Genomic DNA, 18087 nt, shown 5'->3' on the forward strand with positions numbered 1-18087 from the left:
ACTGCTGCATGCTTAAGTAGCCCTACGCAAGCCCCAGAACAGCTGGTGAGGTGGGTATTAACTCCATTTTACAGATGAAGAGGCTGAGGCCCAAGACTGTAGCTGGTAAGTAGTAGAGCCAAGATTTGAACCCAGGCGCTTGGAATCAAAGTATATTGCATTAACTACTATGCTAGACTGTTACTTAAAATGCATGCAGTATATTCTCTCCCCATTAAAATACATGCAAGCATTTTTCCCTCTGAAGACACTCCAGGGTTTGAATTTCAAGTTTAATTTTCACCGTTTCCTTGCAACGAGAAATATTAATTTACTGTCTTAATATTTTTGACCCTACCCAAAAGCATTTTCTTATTCAGTGTTTTGTATAAGGACAAAAAGATTTACATAAAATTAAATTGACAATGCTTATTAAATTAGTCTAGTTGAAATTCATCACAACACTTTTTTTTTAACTTTTAGGAGACAGGTACTTAACCAACATGTATTGGTTGTTTACAGTGTATTCGGGCACTTTCCTGGCACTGGAGAAAAGAAGGAAAAGGCATAATTCCCAGCCAGTATTTATCCAGGGAGCACACTTGGATGAATAAAGGTAAATGGCAGTGAGTAGTATTAGAAAGTGATCTAAAGGCTGTGAGTAATTCTGCTTTGGAAAATCAAAGTCTTTATGTGGAAAGATGTATAAACCAGGTTGTTGATAGAAGAAAACGTATTTACCACAGGCAGATAGAAGGCTGTAGCCTAAACAAAAGCATATGCAAACTAACACATGTCCAAGAAAGAGTGCCCTGGAATGCAGCATGGCTTAGAAATGGCATGAAGCTCGAGTGCAAAGATGGGCCCGAATGTAAGAGCCTCCTTATGAGCAAAGTGGCTGGAAGTCGGCAGCCTCGGAAACTGCAGAGGTCAGGTACAACCCTGGGGATGAAAAATGACGAGTAGGTCTCTTCATAAGCTGACTGGTTGTATACTGAACGGGAAGCTTTTCTGTGGCCTAATGAAGGCAGAAGTCAAAGAAATGGGTAGGTGTAAGCTGATGCGTAGATTGGAGTTCAGTGGAAATGTTTGGTCTCAAAAGAAATGATTGTTTCTAGTCTGATTTTTTGCTAAACATGGGAGGAGATCTGAACATAGTTCTAAGGAAATGGAGAATTAATATGGATAAGAAAAAGGGAAGACAGCTGAGGGAGGAAGAGCAAGCATTAAGGACATCCTAGGTCTGACCAATGTGGGGAGCTTTTTACTCGTGCTGAAACTAAAGTGTGCGAGGGCTGGTTACCATACATTCTGCGTTTTTAAATTAGCACTAGGGACAAAAAAGGTAGGTTAGCTTTGGCAAAGTTCTCCTTCCTGAGGGTAATAACTATCTCCATATAGCACTCAACATTAGTTGTTCGCTTGAGTTTCTTCCCTACTGAGTGGCAAACCTGTGCCCTATTCTGAGTCACTCCTAGAGTGCGATGCTTGCTGATGAATGAAAGCGACATCAGTGGGCCACAGCTGAAAAGCTCACTGCTTGTCACGGAAAGGCTACTGGGACACTATGGCGATCCCAAGAGGGCCTCTGCCCTCACGGAGAAGCCGACGAAACAGTGTCTGTCTAGCCTGTCTGGGCTTCATCCCCGCGCTCTTGTTGCCCGCGGCGTTCAGGAGAAAGGAATCAAAGTTTCCGGTGCGCCGCCCTCGCGCACCCCTGCCGAGCCCTCACCCTGACCTCGGGCTCTGCGGAGCGCTCGCCCACCCTGGTGCTGAGCTCGCCTCGGCCCCGGGGAACCCGCTCCGGAAGCCGCCGCCCCGCGGGGCCCGAGCGTCCCGGTTGCCCCGGAGACGCCGCGGCGGCTCGGCTCGCTGGGGAGTTGCTGCGCCGCCGGCCGCCTGCTCACAGCGACCCGCGCGGGCTGCGGCTGCTCGGGCTGCTGGAGACCGCGTCGCCCCTGCCCGCGCCGTAAGTGCGGGTTCCGGCCGCCGCGGCTGGCGGTGGGGCCGGAGGGGTCGGCGTGGGGTGGAGGCTCCCGGCTGAGGGAACCCGAGTAGCCCCCGAGAGAAGAGGAGCGCCCAGAAGGGGGAAGGGGAGGAGGCGAGGGGCCGGAGGGGCCGGAGGGGCCGGGGCGGCGGGTTCCACGGGAGCAGGGCGGCCGCGGAGGCGGCCGAGTGGGCAGCCCGGGTCGCCCACGTGTGGGAAGGGGTGCGTTTACCTTGGGAATTCAGTATTTTGTGTTTAACTCAGATCAGATTGCTTTAACAACCCGTCTTCCTGACCAGTTTTTATTAAATATAAATGCGTTAGGTTTCCTTGGAAACCGAACAGCGTAGCAGGCTGTAAGTTTTGGCCTGTCGAATCCCAGACGGATCGGGCCTGGTCTTGAAAATCTCCCTTTTCCCCTCATTCCTAGAATCTAATGGATGAAGAAATCAGTGGGTTTTTCGCTGTCTGTCCCGCGCCCGGCTTCTCCCCATTTGTTTTTCTTTCTTGCTCTATTCCTTAGGCTTATGTGAGCCCCGGGGACTTGATTTGTGATACAGTCATGGAAAACAATCCATCCCTTGGAGTGTTCTGTTTCTGTGTGCATCGTATTGCAAATCCTTGTGACTAAGAAAATTAAATAGAAAATTCCCCAAGGAATTTAATGATCCATTCAAGTGTCTTTCTGTAGTCACTATGCCTGACTTTGCTTTTTTTATAGAATTTTGTTGAGAATCGAATATTTTGTAACATTCTTGAGTTGAGAGGCCCTGTAGCCAACAGGCAGATGGCCGCAATGTGGACGCCACTGACACCTGAGAAATATTTCTACCGGTTGCACCCCTGCCCATAGCCATATCCGCGGTTTCCTCTTTATCCCCTGCCCCAGTCCTGTTTTATATGCCTCCTATGGCCAAGTACTACACAAAATGTACTTAATGCCTTTGCTTTAAAAAGTCATTTTACATCAGTGGGAAGCTTAGAAAATAAAAGAACATCAGCAGAAGTGCAGGTACCAGACAGTGGGCTCACAATGGCAGCCAGGTGTGATAAACAACATAGAAACAAAAGGGTAGGGGAAGTTGTTAACACAGCCCACTGGCAGAGAAAGGACATGGCTTTGGGGACTGGGGAAGACTCAGAGGGAAAAAAAAGACATTTTGTGTTGAGTTGAGCTATAAAAAAAGAGAATTCAAGGTCAGACATTCCAGACTTAGAGACTTGAAAGTGTTTGGGGGAGGAATCTGAGAAGCAAGGTTGGAAAAATAAGTTGAGGGTCAAGAAATAAAGATATACGTGAACTTCATTCAGTGGCATTTGAGGCCTAAGACGTTTTTGAGAAAGGACAATATCCAATTGTGTTGATGTTTGAGAAAGATGGTTTTGGTTTAGTGAAAGTAGGTATAAAGAAGCAAAATGAGTTGAAATGCTTTACAATAGCTTTATATCGATTTAATAATTTCAAACTTGCAAGAACAATATAATGAACTCCCATATATCTCAATCATTAGTTATTTACATCTTGCTCCATTTACTTTACATTTCCTCTCTGCTTCTTTGTCCATACCTGTACTAAGTATTCTGTGCCATTTGAGAGAGAATTGTAGGCATCTTATTCCTTCACCGTTAAATACTTCACTGTATACTTCCTAAGAACTGGGACATTTTCTTTCATAATTACAGGACAAATTACCAAAACCAGGAATGTAATATCTCACCCACAGTCAGTATTTAGATTTTGCCAATTATTCCAGCTTATTCTTCACCGTTATCTTCCCCAACTTCCTGCCCCTCCTCCAACCCACACCCCACCCCACTCCCATTTCAGGATCCAGTTCAGAATCTCTTTGGCATTTGGTGTTCATGTTTCCTAGTCTCCTTCAGTTTGGAACAGTACTTTGACTTTTGTCTTTCTTTCGTGACCTTAACATTTTTTAAAGAATGTAGGTCAGTTTTTTAGAGAATGCCCTTCAGTTTGGCTGCATCTGCTGTTTCCTCATAATCAGATCTGGATTTTACACTTTGGTCACACATTTGCTTTTTCTAGAAATTTCATGACACTGGAATTGTACAGTATGTGGGTTTTTATGTCTGACTTCCTTCATTCGGAGTATTTCTTTTAATACTCATCCACATTATACCGTGTACCGATAGTTTATTCCTTTTATTATTAAATAATAGTATTTCATTGCATGGATAGTTGCACATTTTATGTATCCAATCATCAATTGATGAGCAAACAAATTGTTTTCAGTTTGAGGCTCTTACAAATAATAGTATTATGAACATTTGCCTCTATTTACTTATGGATACATTTTAAAATTTTTTTCTGACTAAAGACTGAGAAGTAGAACTGCTGTTTATATTTGTTTAACTTTTGAGACTCTGCCAAACTGTTTTTCAGTGGGGCTTTGCCATTTGCATTCCTACTCACCATGTTTGAGTGTTGTAGCTTGGATGCATCCTTATTTGAATTTGTCAGTCCGTTGGATTTGAGCCGCTCTAGTGGGTGCAGAGTGGTGTCATATTGTACTTTAATTTACATTTCTCTAATAACACCCTCTCATGTGCTTATATTAGGTATTTGTGTATCTTCTTTGGTAAAATGTCTGTTCAAATCTTTTCCATTTTTAAATTGTGCTTCACTTTCTGTTGTATTGTGAGTGTGCTTTATGTATTCTGCGTACAATTTCTTTATCAGATGCATGACTTGCTAATATTTTTCTTCAGTCTGTGACTTTTCATTTTCTTGATGGGGCATCTTACTTGAAGAGCAAAAGATTTTAACTGAGGAATTTCATTTTATCAATTTTTTATTTTATGGCTCATGCTTTTGGTGTCACATCTAAAACACCTTTTCCTAACTGAAGGTCACAAAGATTTTTCTTCTATTTTTTCTTCAGTAAGTCGTGTAGTTTTAGTTCTTAAGTTTTGGTCTGTCATCCATTTTGAGTTAATTTTGACATACTGTGTGAGATAAGTAGATGTCTACTTTTTTGCTGTTTCTTCATTTATCCTATTGAAAAGACTGATTGCCCCTCACTGAACTGCTTTTGCAGCTATGGGTTGAATGGTTGTCCCCTGCAAAACCCATGGTGAAATGCAATTTCCAATGTGGCAGTGTTGGGCGGTAAAACTTTGAGGAAGTGATTAGCCATGAGGGCTCTACCCACAAGCCTGGGATGGGTACTATTATAAAACAGGGGCTTTGGTCCCTCTTGCTCTCTTGCCTGCCACCTTCTGCCATGTGATGATGTTGCAAGAAGGCCTGCACCAGGGACTGGCACCTTCATATGGGACTTGCCAGCTTCCAGAACTGGGAACGAATGAATTCCTGTTCATTAGAAGTCACCCGGTCTCAGCTATTCTGTTATAGCAGCACAGAACAGACTAAGACTGCCATAAATAAAAGGATTTCTTTCTTAGCGCATTATTATGTTCCATTGGCATACTCATATACGTCTGGCATTATGCCAGTATCATACTCTCTTATTTTACTAACTTCAGTAAATTTAAGTTAGGGAGTATACTTCCAAGTTTGTTCTTTTTCAGAGTTGTTTTGACTACTCAGAATTCCATGCATTTCCATATAAATCTTGGGTTCATCTTATCAATTCCTACCCCTAAATAAAGCCTGTTGGGCTTTTCATAAGGATGGAATCTTATCTATAGATGCATTTATGGAGAACTGACATCTTGAGTTTTCCAATCCATGAATATGGTACTTTTCTCCTTTTCTCTTCTTTAATTTCTCTCAGTGATGTTTTGTAATGCTCAGCATCCAAGCCTTAGCACTTCACTTATTAAATCTATTCCATTCTTTTTTATGTTATCATGAATAGTTTTCTTTCAGTTTTTAAAATGCTTTTTTTTTTTTTTTTATTTGAGAGGCTGCTCAGCTCCCTATCCACCTCCCTGCTAATGCTCCTGGGAAGGCAGTGGAAAATGGCCCAAATACTTGGGCCCCTACACCCACATGGGAGACCCAATGCAGCTCCTGGTTCCTGGTTTGGAACCAACCTTGCTCTGGCCATGGTGGCCATTTTGGGAATAAACCAGGGGATAGAAGATCTCTCTGTCTCTCTGTAACTCTGCCTTTCAAATAAATAAATCTTTTAAAAAGAAAAAAAAAGGGGGAAAAACCCTGGGTCCAGCATTATGGTGTAGTGGATTAAGCTGCCACCTTCAGTGCTGGCACCTCATAACCACATTGGTTTGAGTCCCAAATCCCAGCTGCCCCACTTTCAATCCTGTTCCCCACCAGTGCGCCTGGGAAAGCAGCAGCAGTTGGCCCAAGTGCATGAGCCCTTGCACCCACATGAGAGACCCAGAGGAGGCTTTGGCTTCTCTGTGATTCTGTTTCAAATAAAAAAAAAAAAATGACAATGTCAGCATTGTGGAGTGGAGAGTTAAGCTGCCGCCTGTGATTCTGGCAGCCTGTATAGGTGCCAGTTCAAGTCCCAGCTGCTCCACTTCTTGTCAAGCTCCCTGCTGCCTGGGAAAAACAGCAGAGGATTGCCCAAGTGCTTGGATCCCTGCACCCACGTGGGAGACCCAGAAAAAGCTCCCGATTCCTGACTTCAGCCTGGCACAGCCCTTGCCATTGCAGCCATCTTGGAATGAACCAGTGGAAGGAAGATCTCTCTCTGTCTCCCTCTCTCTCTCTGTCTCTCCTTCTCTCTGTAACTCTGACTTTCAAATAAATAAATAAATCTTTTTTAAAAAAATTTAAAAAGTTGAATCTTAAAAAAAAAAAGAAAGAAAAAACCCTATTCATGGAGCAGAATAAATGTAACACAAACTGATTTAAATTACTTCTTACATTCTTTTGGAGATATGAAAAGCCATTTTGAGTCAGAAATTAAAATATAAGACCAGAAATGAATAGAAAAATGTATAAATGATAGTTGACTGAGCTTAGGAAAGAATTAGAAAAGGGCCCAGCACTGTGGCACATCAGGTTAAAGCTCCAGCCTACAGCACCAGCATCACATATGGGAGCCTGTTCGACACCCAGATGCTCCTCTTCCCATCCAGCTCTCTGCTGTGGCCTGGGAAAGCAGCAGAGGATGGCCCAAGTGCTTGGACCCCTGTACCCATGTCAGAGACCCAGAAGAAGCTACTGGCTCCTGGCTTCAGATAAGCCCAGCTCTGGCCATTGTGGTCATTTGAGGGATGAACCAGTGGAATGGAAGACCTGTCCCTTTGGCTCTACCTCTCTATGTAACTCTGTCAAATAAATAAAAATAATTGTTTAAAAAAAAAAAAAACTGGAAGAAAAAGACAGTCATCTCAAATAAAGATTAGATTATAAGATGCTGATGGGAAAAAAGATTCAAGCTAAAATTTAATAAAGGCTTTTAAAGAAAGCCAAAAAATCAGCCAAGAAAATAAAAATGAGGAAAAAATAAGAGTTTAGAGAGAAAGTGTTTGAAATGGAAGACAGACAAAAATGATCCAACATATGTATAACTGGAGTTACTGAAGAAGAAAACAAAACAATAGAACAGAACCAAGAGTTGAAATTATAACCCAAGAAAATTTTCTAGAAATAAAGCAAGATCTAAATACTCTCACAGCCCCCAGAAAAAAAAAAAAAAGCCTAAAAACATTTAAGTGTAATAGAGTGTAATAGAGTTAGAATGACAGAAGGCTTATCAAAATCAACAGACATTGCAAAGTATAAATGAAGCAGCATTTTGAAGAAATTTAAGAGAAAAAAGTGAGAACCAAAGATTTCACAGCCAAGCTATCCTCTGAGAATAGTTACAACATTCAAGAATCTCAGGAATGCTATATCCATGGGTCCTTCTTGAATCTGTTGAAGAATGACCTTTACCCAACCAAAAATTTTGGGAAAATTCCAGCATAAGGCTTTATGGGGAGCATTTAATTTATTTAAAGACTAAAACAAAAGTAGGGGCAAGGGTGGAAGAGTAATATATAAATGTTGTAAATTCTAGCAATGTAGTAAGTAATGCAACTAAAACTATTGTAAAACTATTCTAAAACCATAGTGGAAAAAAGCAGACACGGTTTATTGAAAATTCAATAGACAACAGATGGGAGTCAAAGATACCATTAAAAAACTGGCAAACAAAAAGGCCAAAGGAGAAAACAGGAACTACGAGCATTTTTAAAAGTACAAGAAACTATTTAAACAAAAACACAAGCTTTCCTAAATATCAAAATAAATTTTAAAACAAAAAACAAATGTGGGGCTAGCATTGTGGCACAGTGGGTTAAGCCAATGCTTTTGACACTAGCCATGTCAGAATGCCCTTTAGAGTCCTGGCTGCTCTGCTTTCATTCCAGCTTCTGCTTGTGTACCTGGTAGCAGATGGTGGCCCAAGTACTTGGGCCTCTAACACCCATGTGGGCACCAGGATGGGCTTCCTGCCTCCTGGCTTCATCTGGCTCAGACCTGGCTATGTGGCCATTTGGGGAGTGTACTAACAGATGGAAGATCTGTCTCTGTCCCTCTCTTTTTGTCACTCTACCTTTCAAATAAATCTTTTTCTGTTTGTTAGAAAATACAACAGAAGGAAACACGTATCAATTACATCATAAAACAATATGATAGAGACCAATACTGCCATATTAATAAATATGAATGGCCTTGACTCATTTATTTATTTTTTATAGTGATTCCCTTTTTTTAAAGAAAGATTTATTTATTTGTAAGTCAGAGTTAAAGAGAGGTAGAGACTGAGAGACAGAGTTCCTCCTCCTGCTGGTTCACTCCCCAAATGGCCGCAATGGCCAGAGCAAGGCTGGTCCGAAGCCAGGAGCCTGGAGCTGCCTCTGGGCCTCCCACACAGGGGCAGGGGCCCCAGCACTTGAATCATCCTCCACTGCTTTCCCAGGCACATTAGCAGGGAGCTGGATTGGAAGTGAGGCAGCCAGGACTCGAGCCAGTGCCCATATGGGATGCCAGCACTGCAGGTCACAGTATTACCTATCATGCCACAGCACCGGCCAGTAGAGTTTCCTGAGTTACCCATTCTGTGTCTCTTGACAGGGCATGTAGGTGTAGTGTGGAGTGTGTATCTGAGCTTGGGATGGGGTAGAGACCCAGAAAGAAGAGAAGGCATTCGTTCTAGGACATCCCTGTGTGAGATGATTCTGTGCATTCCCATGGAGTGTCATCGTGTGGTCTGCCAGTGGATCTGGGGTTCAGGTAAGAAGGAAGGAATTCCCACTGATGATAACTCGGGGGCAGGCCTGGAGAGCTGCAGCTGGAACCACAGCTCCTCTGTGGTGGTTCTGCCTCGCTTTGGTTCCTGCATGCACACTCAGCCTCATTGTCCATGAGGGCCTTGCAAACAGAAAATATTGTGAGGTCACCAGGGACTGTTTCCTGGAGGTTTGTTTTATTGTATTCAGCAGTTTGGGTGATGTGACTAAGAGATCAAAACAGTAGTCTGAGGAATCAGTCAGTGTTGAACTTGTTGGGGAAAAAGGAAAAGCATAGTGTCGCTCCCCCTCTTCGTGGAGGAACGACACTAAGCCCTGCCTAGGCTTCATATCCGAGTCACGGCACCATTATGTCGCTCCCCCTCTTCGTGGAGGAACGACACAGGACCCTGCGCTGTTCTTTTGTCTGCTCGGCCCTCCCCGGGTTTGCTGCTGGTTCTTCCCGGGTTGGCTACTGACCCTTCCACCTCCGTGGAAGGGCGGTTCCCCCTGCCACTTTCCCCACTTCCACGGGGGAGCGGCACACCGCCGGCCGGCTCTCTCGGGGGCTGCACAGGTGTTCCTTCAGATAGATGTTCCTGGTGCATGTTGTCTCTCTCCTCCTTTATAGTCCTCTTCCACCAATCCCAACTCTGCTACCCACACGCCGAGTACGCTGCTCTCCTCCAATCAGGAGCAGGTCCTGCTGTTTATTGGTTGAACTGGAGGCAGCTGTGTAGAAGCTGTTTCCTCCTCTCCCAGCGCCATATTGTGGGAGAGCAGATGCATAGAATAAGTCTTAATTCCAGTAACTTAGTCTAGTCCAAGTTGCTCCCCACAGCATAGCTCAGTATCAAACCAAATACCTAGAATGAAATAAGAGAATAACTCATGATTAAAGATCCATAGTTCGGGGCCGGCGCTGCGGCGCAGCAGGTTAAGCTGCCATCTCCAGCTGCAGCATCCCAGTTCAAGTTCCAGCTGCTCCACTTCCAATCCAGTTCCCTGCTGATGTGCCTGGGAGAGCAGTGGAAGATGGCTCAAGTGCTTTGGCCCCTACGCCTGCATGGAAGACCCAAAAGAAGCTCCTGGCTCCTGGCTTCAGTCTGGCGCACCCCCAGCCATTGCAGCCATTTGGGGAGTGAACCAGCAGATTAAAGATGCTCTCTCTCTCTCTCTTTCTCCTCCCTTCCTCCCTCTCTCCCTCTCCCTTCCCCTCTCCCTCTCTCTGTAATTCTTTCAAAATAAATAGAAATTCATAGTTCACCTTTTACTCATATTCACATTTCCTCCAGGAGCTGTAACACTCACCAAGTGTGTTAAATTCACAGGGCTGTGCAGCTTCCTGGTTTCTCCTCTCCTCTTTCCAGCCACCTATTTGTAGGTTTATGAAAGGCAAACGTTTGCATGCTTTTATCTCAGTCTCTTTCAGAGAATAATAAGCAGGTTAAAATACGTTAACAGAGTCAGTGTTGGATTTTCCATGTGTTACTGGAGTGTGTGTGCCTCAGTTTGTCCCTTTAATAAGAGACACAGAGGCAGGCCTTGTTAATCAACCACGTCATACACCCATAGGCTGTATTGGAAGCACCTGATTTGAGTCTGGGCTACTCTGTGCTTCTGATTCAGCTTCTTGCTAATGCTCCAAGGGCAGCAGATGATGGCTCAAGCGCTCGGGTTCCTGCCGTCTATGGAGGAGACCCAGTTGGAGTTCTGGACTCCTGACTTTGGCCTGACCTCGTCCTGGCTGTTGCAGCCATCCGAGGAGTAAACAGCAGATGGAGGATATCTTGCTCAATCTCTTGCTTTCTGTCGTTCACTTGCTCTCTGTCTTCTGCCTTGCAAATAAATATTTTTGTAAAAGATAGGCAATAGGATCCACTAAATAAAAAAGTGTAAAATAGTAAGTTAGTACTTTGAAAAAAGTGGTCAACTCTTTAACTTGATGTTTTAGTAATAAAATACCTGGATAAAATAGGTCTTTGAATTGTGTATTCTTGTGAATTAACCAAGAGGAAAATGTGTAGTGATTAAAATTGGTCTTTGGAGGACAGGCATTTGGCCTAGTGGCTAAGGAGCCCGTGCTCCCTATCAGAGTCCTGGATTCTAAACCTGATTCCAGCTTCCTGCTAATGTAAGCCCTGGGAGAAGGCAGTGAAGTAATTGGATTCCTGCCACCCAAGGAGGAAGCCTGCATCCAGTTCTTTGCTGCCAGCTTCAGGTCAGGCCTACCACCAGCCCAGCCCCAACTGTCCCAAGCACCTGGGGAGTGAACCAGTGTATGAGAGTTCTGTTCCTCTCCCCCTGTCCTGCCCCCTCCCTCCCTCCATGTCTGAAATAAAATCTAATTTTTTTAATTGTCATTTTTGGAACCCAACTCCCTGGGTTCTAATTCCATACTAGATTCACTGTTCCTCAGTCTTCTCATCTGTATAATTGGGTAGAAATAGCATCTACGTCATAGAGTATTTGTGCAGGTTGTAAGTAATTTGCATAGAACAGTGTTACTGTGTTACTAATTCATTTCATTACATTGACCTTATTCATCATTTGAAATGTAATACAGTCACTGAAAGTTCACATAGGGGTGATGCAAGACAGAAAAGTCAACCCAGTATATACACAAAAATCAACATGGACATGGATTTATCTATGGATATGTAAATTTGTATATAAATATATAGATATATGTTTATTGCTTACAGCAATAAATGTAGACCTAAGAGGATTTTGTTGTTACTGTTTTTAAAAGCTGTGTTGTTCAACAGTCGACATTTTATCTTTCTTCTCTCCACCAGGCAGAAGTAGAGTACTTTGTTCCCTGTCTTGTTCCACAGCTCTTCCTAACCATTGTGGTATTCACGTGAATTAGGAGGGAAAAGATAACACCGTATTCGAGACTACGAGATGTTCCTTCAGCTGGATTGTACAGCATCATATTTCAGTTATTTACTTGGAGATGATGAAAACAGTACATTGGATAAGATCCCTTTCCATAAATATCTTTAATTCAACTGAAGAAAACACAGACCCATTAACAGAAATAACGTGTGAAACCTGGAAAAAATCCATAGGACTGAACCAAACAAAAATAACATCCAATATTTTTAAGTGGATTTAAAATTAGTTGATGGAAATAAACCTTTGACATCCTGGGTAAATTGGGATTATATAAACTATGAGAACAATGTCCTTTAAACTTGATTAAGGTGAGTCAATCTTATTTTCCAGGTGCGACATAACAGTGCAAGTCAATCCATAAATAATTTAAGTCACTTCAACTATAATGGAAAAGTACGAAAAATTAGCTAAGATTGGAGAAGGATCCTACGGGGTTGTATTCAAATGTAGAAATAAATCTTCTGGACAGATAGTTGCAATTAAAAAATTTGTGGAATCTGAAGATGATCCTGTTGTGAAGAAAATCGCGCTAAGAGAAATTCGTATGTTGAAAGTGAGTTAACATTCCCTGTATATCCATAATGAGGCATTGGGTGAAATATATGTGTTAAAATTACCAAGAATTATAAGGAATGTGCATTTTTTACGTTGGACTCAAGTTCCTTGGTGTCAGTGACTTTGGGAAATGAGATGATCAATCACTTTGGACTTTTTGATTACTCCCATGTTTTTCTGATATATTTATGAGGATGGTTGTGGATGGTTAAAATACTTCCATTCTGGTTGGTAAATATCCATGCTGTCCTAGGTCCCCCTCCCTAACCATGGCCCTTCTCTGAAATCTCTCAATGCATTTCTCCCACCTACCAGCAACTGCAAAAGCAGCCCCTGGCACAGAGGGCCCCACAGGGCTGTGTCACTGCCCTCAGAAGCATTGACATTGATTGTTCCCTGCCTGCAACGTACTGGCTCCAGAGATAGAGCGGATGTCACTCGCAGTGACGTAAACCTTGTTTCCATAAAGGTTTTTATGATCGTTTTTACCCTGATAGGATTTGATATATAATATCCCATGAAAAAAAATTTTAGAACCATATGGCCTAGGGCAGTGTTTCTCAAATGTTCGTGTGCATAGGAATCCGCTGGGCATCTTGAAATGCAGGTTCTGAGATGGGAGGTCTGGGAGAGGCTTTAGATCCTGAGATTTCTGCCGGATCGTAAGAACCTGTGATTGCAAGAACACACAGCCCGCCTTGTGAAGTGGATGAAGGAGGATAATAACCATTATGTCACATATCCTTTTCAAATATCATTTGTAGCATCTTTCTTCACCAAATTTGTGTAAAATACAATTTGATAGTTTTCAAAAACACGACCATCAGGATAAAAAGCACATCACTGTCATTTCTTGGCCAGCAGAGGGCGCCAGTCAGCCAGCCAGCTCTAGAGCCCTTCCCTGGCAAGCTACAGGGTTGGTCTGAACCCTGCAGTGTTGTTTTCAAATAAAAACAATGCGTTTTCCTGCCTCTGCCTCCTCTTCCCAGGTCTTCAGATAGAATCAGTGCTCAGGTAGAACCTTCTGGGTTACAAGTACCCCAATAAGAGCATGAGCTTTTAGGTAAAAAGTGGCCACATTTCCCCTCAGCATGGTCTCTGCTCTCCCAGACAGCACATCTGTGTGTTGCATCCACACGTGCCCTAAACACATTCCTTCCCTAATAAATTCACCTTCCATTCTGCACAGGCTCGTATTATTTTAAATTGTATTTGTTTCCCTCTCCTTACTACCTGTTTTCCTTCAGGCAAGTCCATTTTTCTGGGCTAACTGAACTTGCTTGCAAAGATGTAAATTGCTGGTCTTCCCAAAGATGGGAGATTTAACCGGGGGAAACCTTGACATTGCATCAAGCGATAGCATCTGTGCATCCCTCGCTCCCCTGAGCGGAGCACTCTGCACTTCATTCTGTGGCTTTGCCCTAGCACAAGCAGCTGGCTCGTGCATATGACCTGTGTCTTCTGCCCTTTAAGCCTGTAGGGCACAAAGAAATCGTTTGGTGCACTGGGCATATTTCTAAAATTAAATGGATTTTCTTTTCCCAAACTGATGAGCAAGAGGCACACAGTTGTAGGGTGTTTTTTTTTTTTTTTTTAATTTTGGTCAAGCCATGCTTACAGATACTGAGGTAGCAACATGCAGTGGAAGGCCCTGCACTTGAGACCCTGTACTGGGCCTACATGGTACTGACTGAGTTTGTGCTGTAGGCAAAGTACTGTGTCCCCTCTCCTTATAAATCTTTCTGTGTAAATGGTACAGAGTGGAAAGTTGATTTGTCTGCTCTCCTGGGAAAACAGGATGCATTATAAATAGGAGTGATTATATACCCTGGTTTGCTTGGAACAGTCCTGGTTTATAGTTTTTGGCCCGGAGGACTCTCTGGTTAAGCATACCCTTTCAGAAGTGTGGTAGCATGTTTGTTAGGTTATATGAATATGGTCTCCCTAGTTACAGGCAGGGTGACCATGTGTGCAGTTTGTTGGGACAGTTCTGGTTTTTATGTTATGCTGGTTTGGGTGATAAATTATATAGTCACAGTAGAGGCGGATTATCTGACTTAATCAATGTTTTCCCTTTGGCTTCAATACAAAACAGAGGCTGCCTTGTGCACTGCTTCAGTCTGGGAATATAATTTAACACATAAAGCATCTACACTTTGGGGACAGCACTGTGGCAAAGTAGACTAAGCCTCCACCTGTCCACCTGCAATGCCAGCATCCCATATGGGCGCAGGTTTGAGTCCCAGCTGCTCCACTTCTGATCCAGCTCCCTACTAATGCTCATGGGAAAGCAGTGGAAGACGGCCCCAGTGCTTGGGCCCCTGTGCTTACATGGGAGACCTCAAAGAAGCTCCTGGGTTTGGATCCGCCTAGCTCTGGCCTTTGCGGCCATGTGGGGAGTGAATCAGCAGATGGAAGTCCTTTCTGTTTGAATCTCCTTCTCTCAGTCTGTAACTCTGCTTCTCAAATAAATAAATAAAATCTTTAAAAAAACACACACACACACAAGAAAGAACAACAGAATCAAAATTCTGAGCTGAAAATACAGTAAGGTTAAAAGCACAAGCTTACTGAGGAGACTTTTTTTTTTTTTTTTTTTTTGACAGGCAGAGTTAGAGAGAGAGATAGAGAGAAAGGTCTTCCTTCTGATGGTTCACCCCCCAAATGGCCGCTACGGCTGGCGCTGCGCCGATCTGAAGCCAGGAGCCAGGTGCTTCCTCCTGGTCTCCCATGCCGGTGCAGGGTCCAAGCACTTGGGCCATCCTCCACTGCCTTCCCAGGCCACAGCAGAGAGCTGGACTGGAAGAGGGGCAACTGGGACAGAATCTGGCACCCCAACCAGGACTAGAACCCGGGGTGCCGGCGCTGCAGGCAGAGGATTAGCCTAGTGAGCTGCGGTGCCAGCCGAGGAGACTTCTTAGAATAAGTAGTTTAATCATATTTGAAAGTTGTGAGTTAGTGTGCAGGGTCTTCAAAAAGTTCATGGAAATACACATTATGAGAAAGCTCTTCATGGATTTCAAAAATTGTTTGCATCTATATAAATTTATATTTATATTTATTTATTTGAAAGGCAAAATTCAAAAGAAGGAGAGACAGAGACGTTCCATCCTCTGGTTCACTTCCTCAGATGGTCACAACGACCAGGGCTGGGCCAGGCTGAAGCCAGGAGCCAAGAGCTTCTTCTGTGTCTCCCATGTGGGTGCAGGGGCCCACACACTTGATCCGCCTTATGCTACTTTCCCAAGCACATCAGCAGGGAGCTGGATCAGAAGTGGAGCAGTGGGACTTGAGCCAGTGCCCACATGGGATGCCAGCACTGTGGGCCACAGTTTAATCCACTGAGCCACAGTACCAGCTCTATAAACTTATCCCTTAATCCCATTTTCCCATATTGCTTAGAGCCAACACCAGAATCCAGACTGAGTCTAAATCTAGCTGACCAAAAACAAAAAACAAACCTGTAAAATGAAAGAAATAAACCCAGCTGACATTTATAGTAAATTCTTGGCAGCATGTAAGCTAATTGGGTATTGATTATTTTCATAATCTTTTTCTCAATAATTCCATTGCCTGAGGGTTTTTTATTAAAATTTATTTAATAAATAAGAGAGAGAAAGGAAGAGACAGAGAGAGGTCTTCCATCCGCTGGTTCACTCACCAAATGGCCCAAACAACTGGGGCTGGGCCAGGCAGAAGCCAGGATCCGGGAACTCCATCTGAATCTCCCACAAGGGTGTAGAGGCCCAGTCATTTGGGCCAAATTCTGCTGCTTTCCCAGGTGCATTACCAGGGGGCTGGATTAGAAGTGGAGCAGCCAGGACTCAAACCTGCACCCATATGCAGGTGGCAGCTTAACCCACTGCACCATAATACCAGCTCCTGCTTCAATTTTTTATTCAGGTTATTTTATAAATTGGATATTTAGCGTTTACATAAAATGCTCACAGTATGTTTGATCTCAGTGGTTGTATTGTAACGTGTATATTCTATTTGCTGTCATCAGAGATATTCAGGCACTTTCATTACCATCAATTATGGCTGCATTAGATGAAAACTCTGTCTATGACTTACTAAGAGCAGTTTCTCTTCTGAGTGTAATCAAATTATACACAAGAGATGCACACAGCAAGGTCTTGAAGTTGTGAAAAGCGTGGGGAGGAACTGTTACTGGAAACAGATCATTAAACCTTGTATTTCAATTCCTTTGCAGCAATTAAAACACCCAAACCTTGTGAACCTCATTGAGGTGTTCAGGAGGAAAAGGAAAATGCATTTAGTTTTTGAATACTGTGATCATACACTTTTAAATGAGCTGGAAAGAAACCCAAATGGGTAAGTTTTCGAGAAACTTAAGATCTGTGTGGCCAGTTCTCCGTTTCATTACATAGTAGAATTCTCTATGGCAAATTGCAAATGCACAGCCATTCGCATTGTCTACCCAGATAGCTACCCATCTCTGAACTCAGGATGTGCTCGAAGGGAGAACAGATACTAACCTAGAAGAAATATAAGTGGAAAGACAAATGTATCACAAATATACATCACCGTGCTTTTTGAGGCTGACATACTGGATTATGAAAGCTCAAGAAATGACCCCTGCTTTGACATTAGGAAATGTAGTTGTATAATTCACTAATAAATTAAAGGATAAAAAAGTACACACAACTGATAAAATTTGAAATGTTGATAAATTCAGTGTCCTTTCCTGATTATTAAAAAAAAAAAAGCATGGTGAGCACAGTATTAAATGTGTGTTAATTTGTAAACTAGTTTATACATTAATATAGCCAAACACACCCACCCTCATCCCCCAAGTCAACGTGCAAACCCCTGCTGGCTCATGATAAAGTTGGAATATGAATTAATATACCATCTAACTGTCTTCATATTAAGTTTTTCTTTAAAAGTAATATGCATACATACATCCATTAGAAAATAAGCAGCATTCAAAGTTTTCAGTTTTACTTAGCATTCTGTTGTATTCGTATTCCATTCATGAATATTTACCTGGGATGTTAGTCTTTTTAACAGCACACTTTTGAATGGGCTATATGCATATTGCACCATTGTATAGATAAACTAACATGTACATAACCAAATTTTTACTATTGGAAGATTAGGTACTTTTTTTGTTAAAATATAGTATGGTGTGTTGAACACTCTTATGTATAGTTTTTTACCCCTATCTGATTGTTTTCTTATTATACATTTCTCTGAGTGGAATTTATTTATTTATTTGAGAGGCAGAATTACTGAGAGTGGGAGAGGGAGAGACAGAGAAGAGGTTCTCCATATGCTAGTCCACTTCCCAAATGACCACAACAGCCAGAACTGGGCCTTTCTGAAGCCAGGAGCCAGGAGCTTCTTCCAGGTCTTCCATGAAGGTGCAGAGGGGCGCCCCAAGCACTTGGGCCATCTTCCACTACTTTCCCAGGCCATCAGCAAGGAGTTGGATCGAAAGTGGAGCAGCTGGGGTTTGAACTGGC

At 42.9% G+C, this 18087-nt stretch overlaps 1 protein-coding gene across 3 annotated transcripts in view; it reads left to right on the forward strand.

Moving 5' to 3' along the window:
* The first annotated feature begins 621 nt into the window (after positions 1-621).
* CDKL4 (cyclin dependent kinase like 4) overlaps positions 622-18087 on the forward strand; it is a 53715-nt gene continuing 36249 nt past the window's right edge. The window contains exons 1-5 of one of the 3 annotated variants that reach the window (XM_070069210.1): positions 622-1948; positions 8988-9146; positions 11941-12068; positions 12374-12596; positions 16812-16933. In XM_070069210.1, the coding sequence (XP_069925311.1) occupies positions 12429-12596; positions 16812-16933 (290 nt within the window). In that variant the 5' untranslated portion in view covers positions 622-1948; positions 8988-9146; positions 11941-12068; positions 12374-12428. The remainder of the gene's footprint in view (positions 1949-8987; positions 9147-11940; positions 12069-12373; positions 12597-16811; positions 16934-18087) is intronic. The other 2 variants (XM_070069209.1, XM_002709908.5) reach the window with 2 other exon arrangements.

This window comes from Oryctolagus cuniculus, chromosome 2 (assembly GCF_964237555.1).
Source record: "Oryctolagus cuniculus chromosome 2, mOryCun1.1, whole genome shotgun sequence".
In the NCBI taxonomy this organism is placed as follows: Eukaryota; Metazoa; Chordata; class Mammalia; order Lagomorpha; family Leporidae; genus Oryctolagus; species Oryctolagus cuniculus.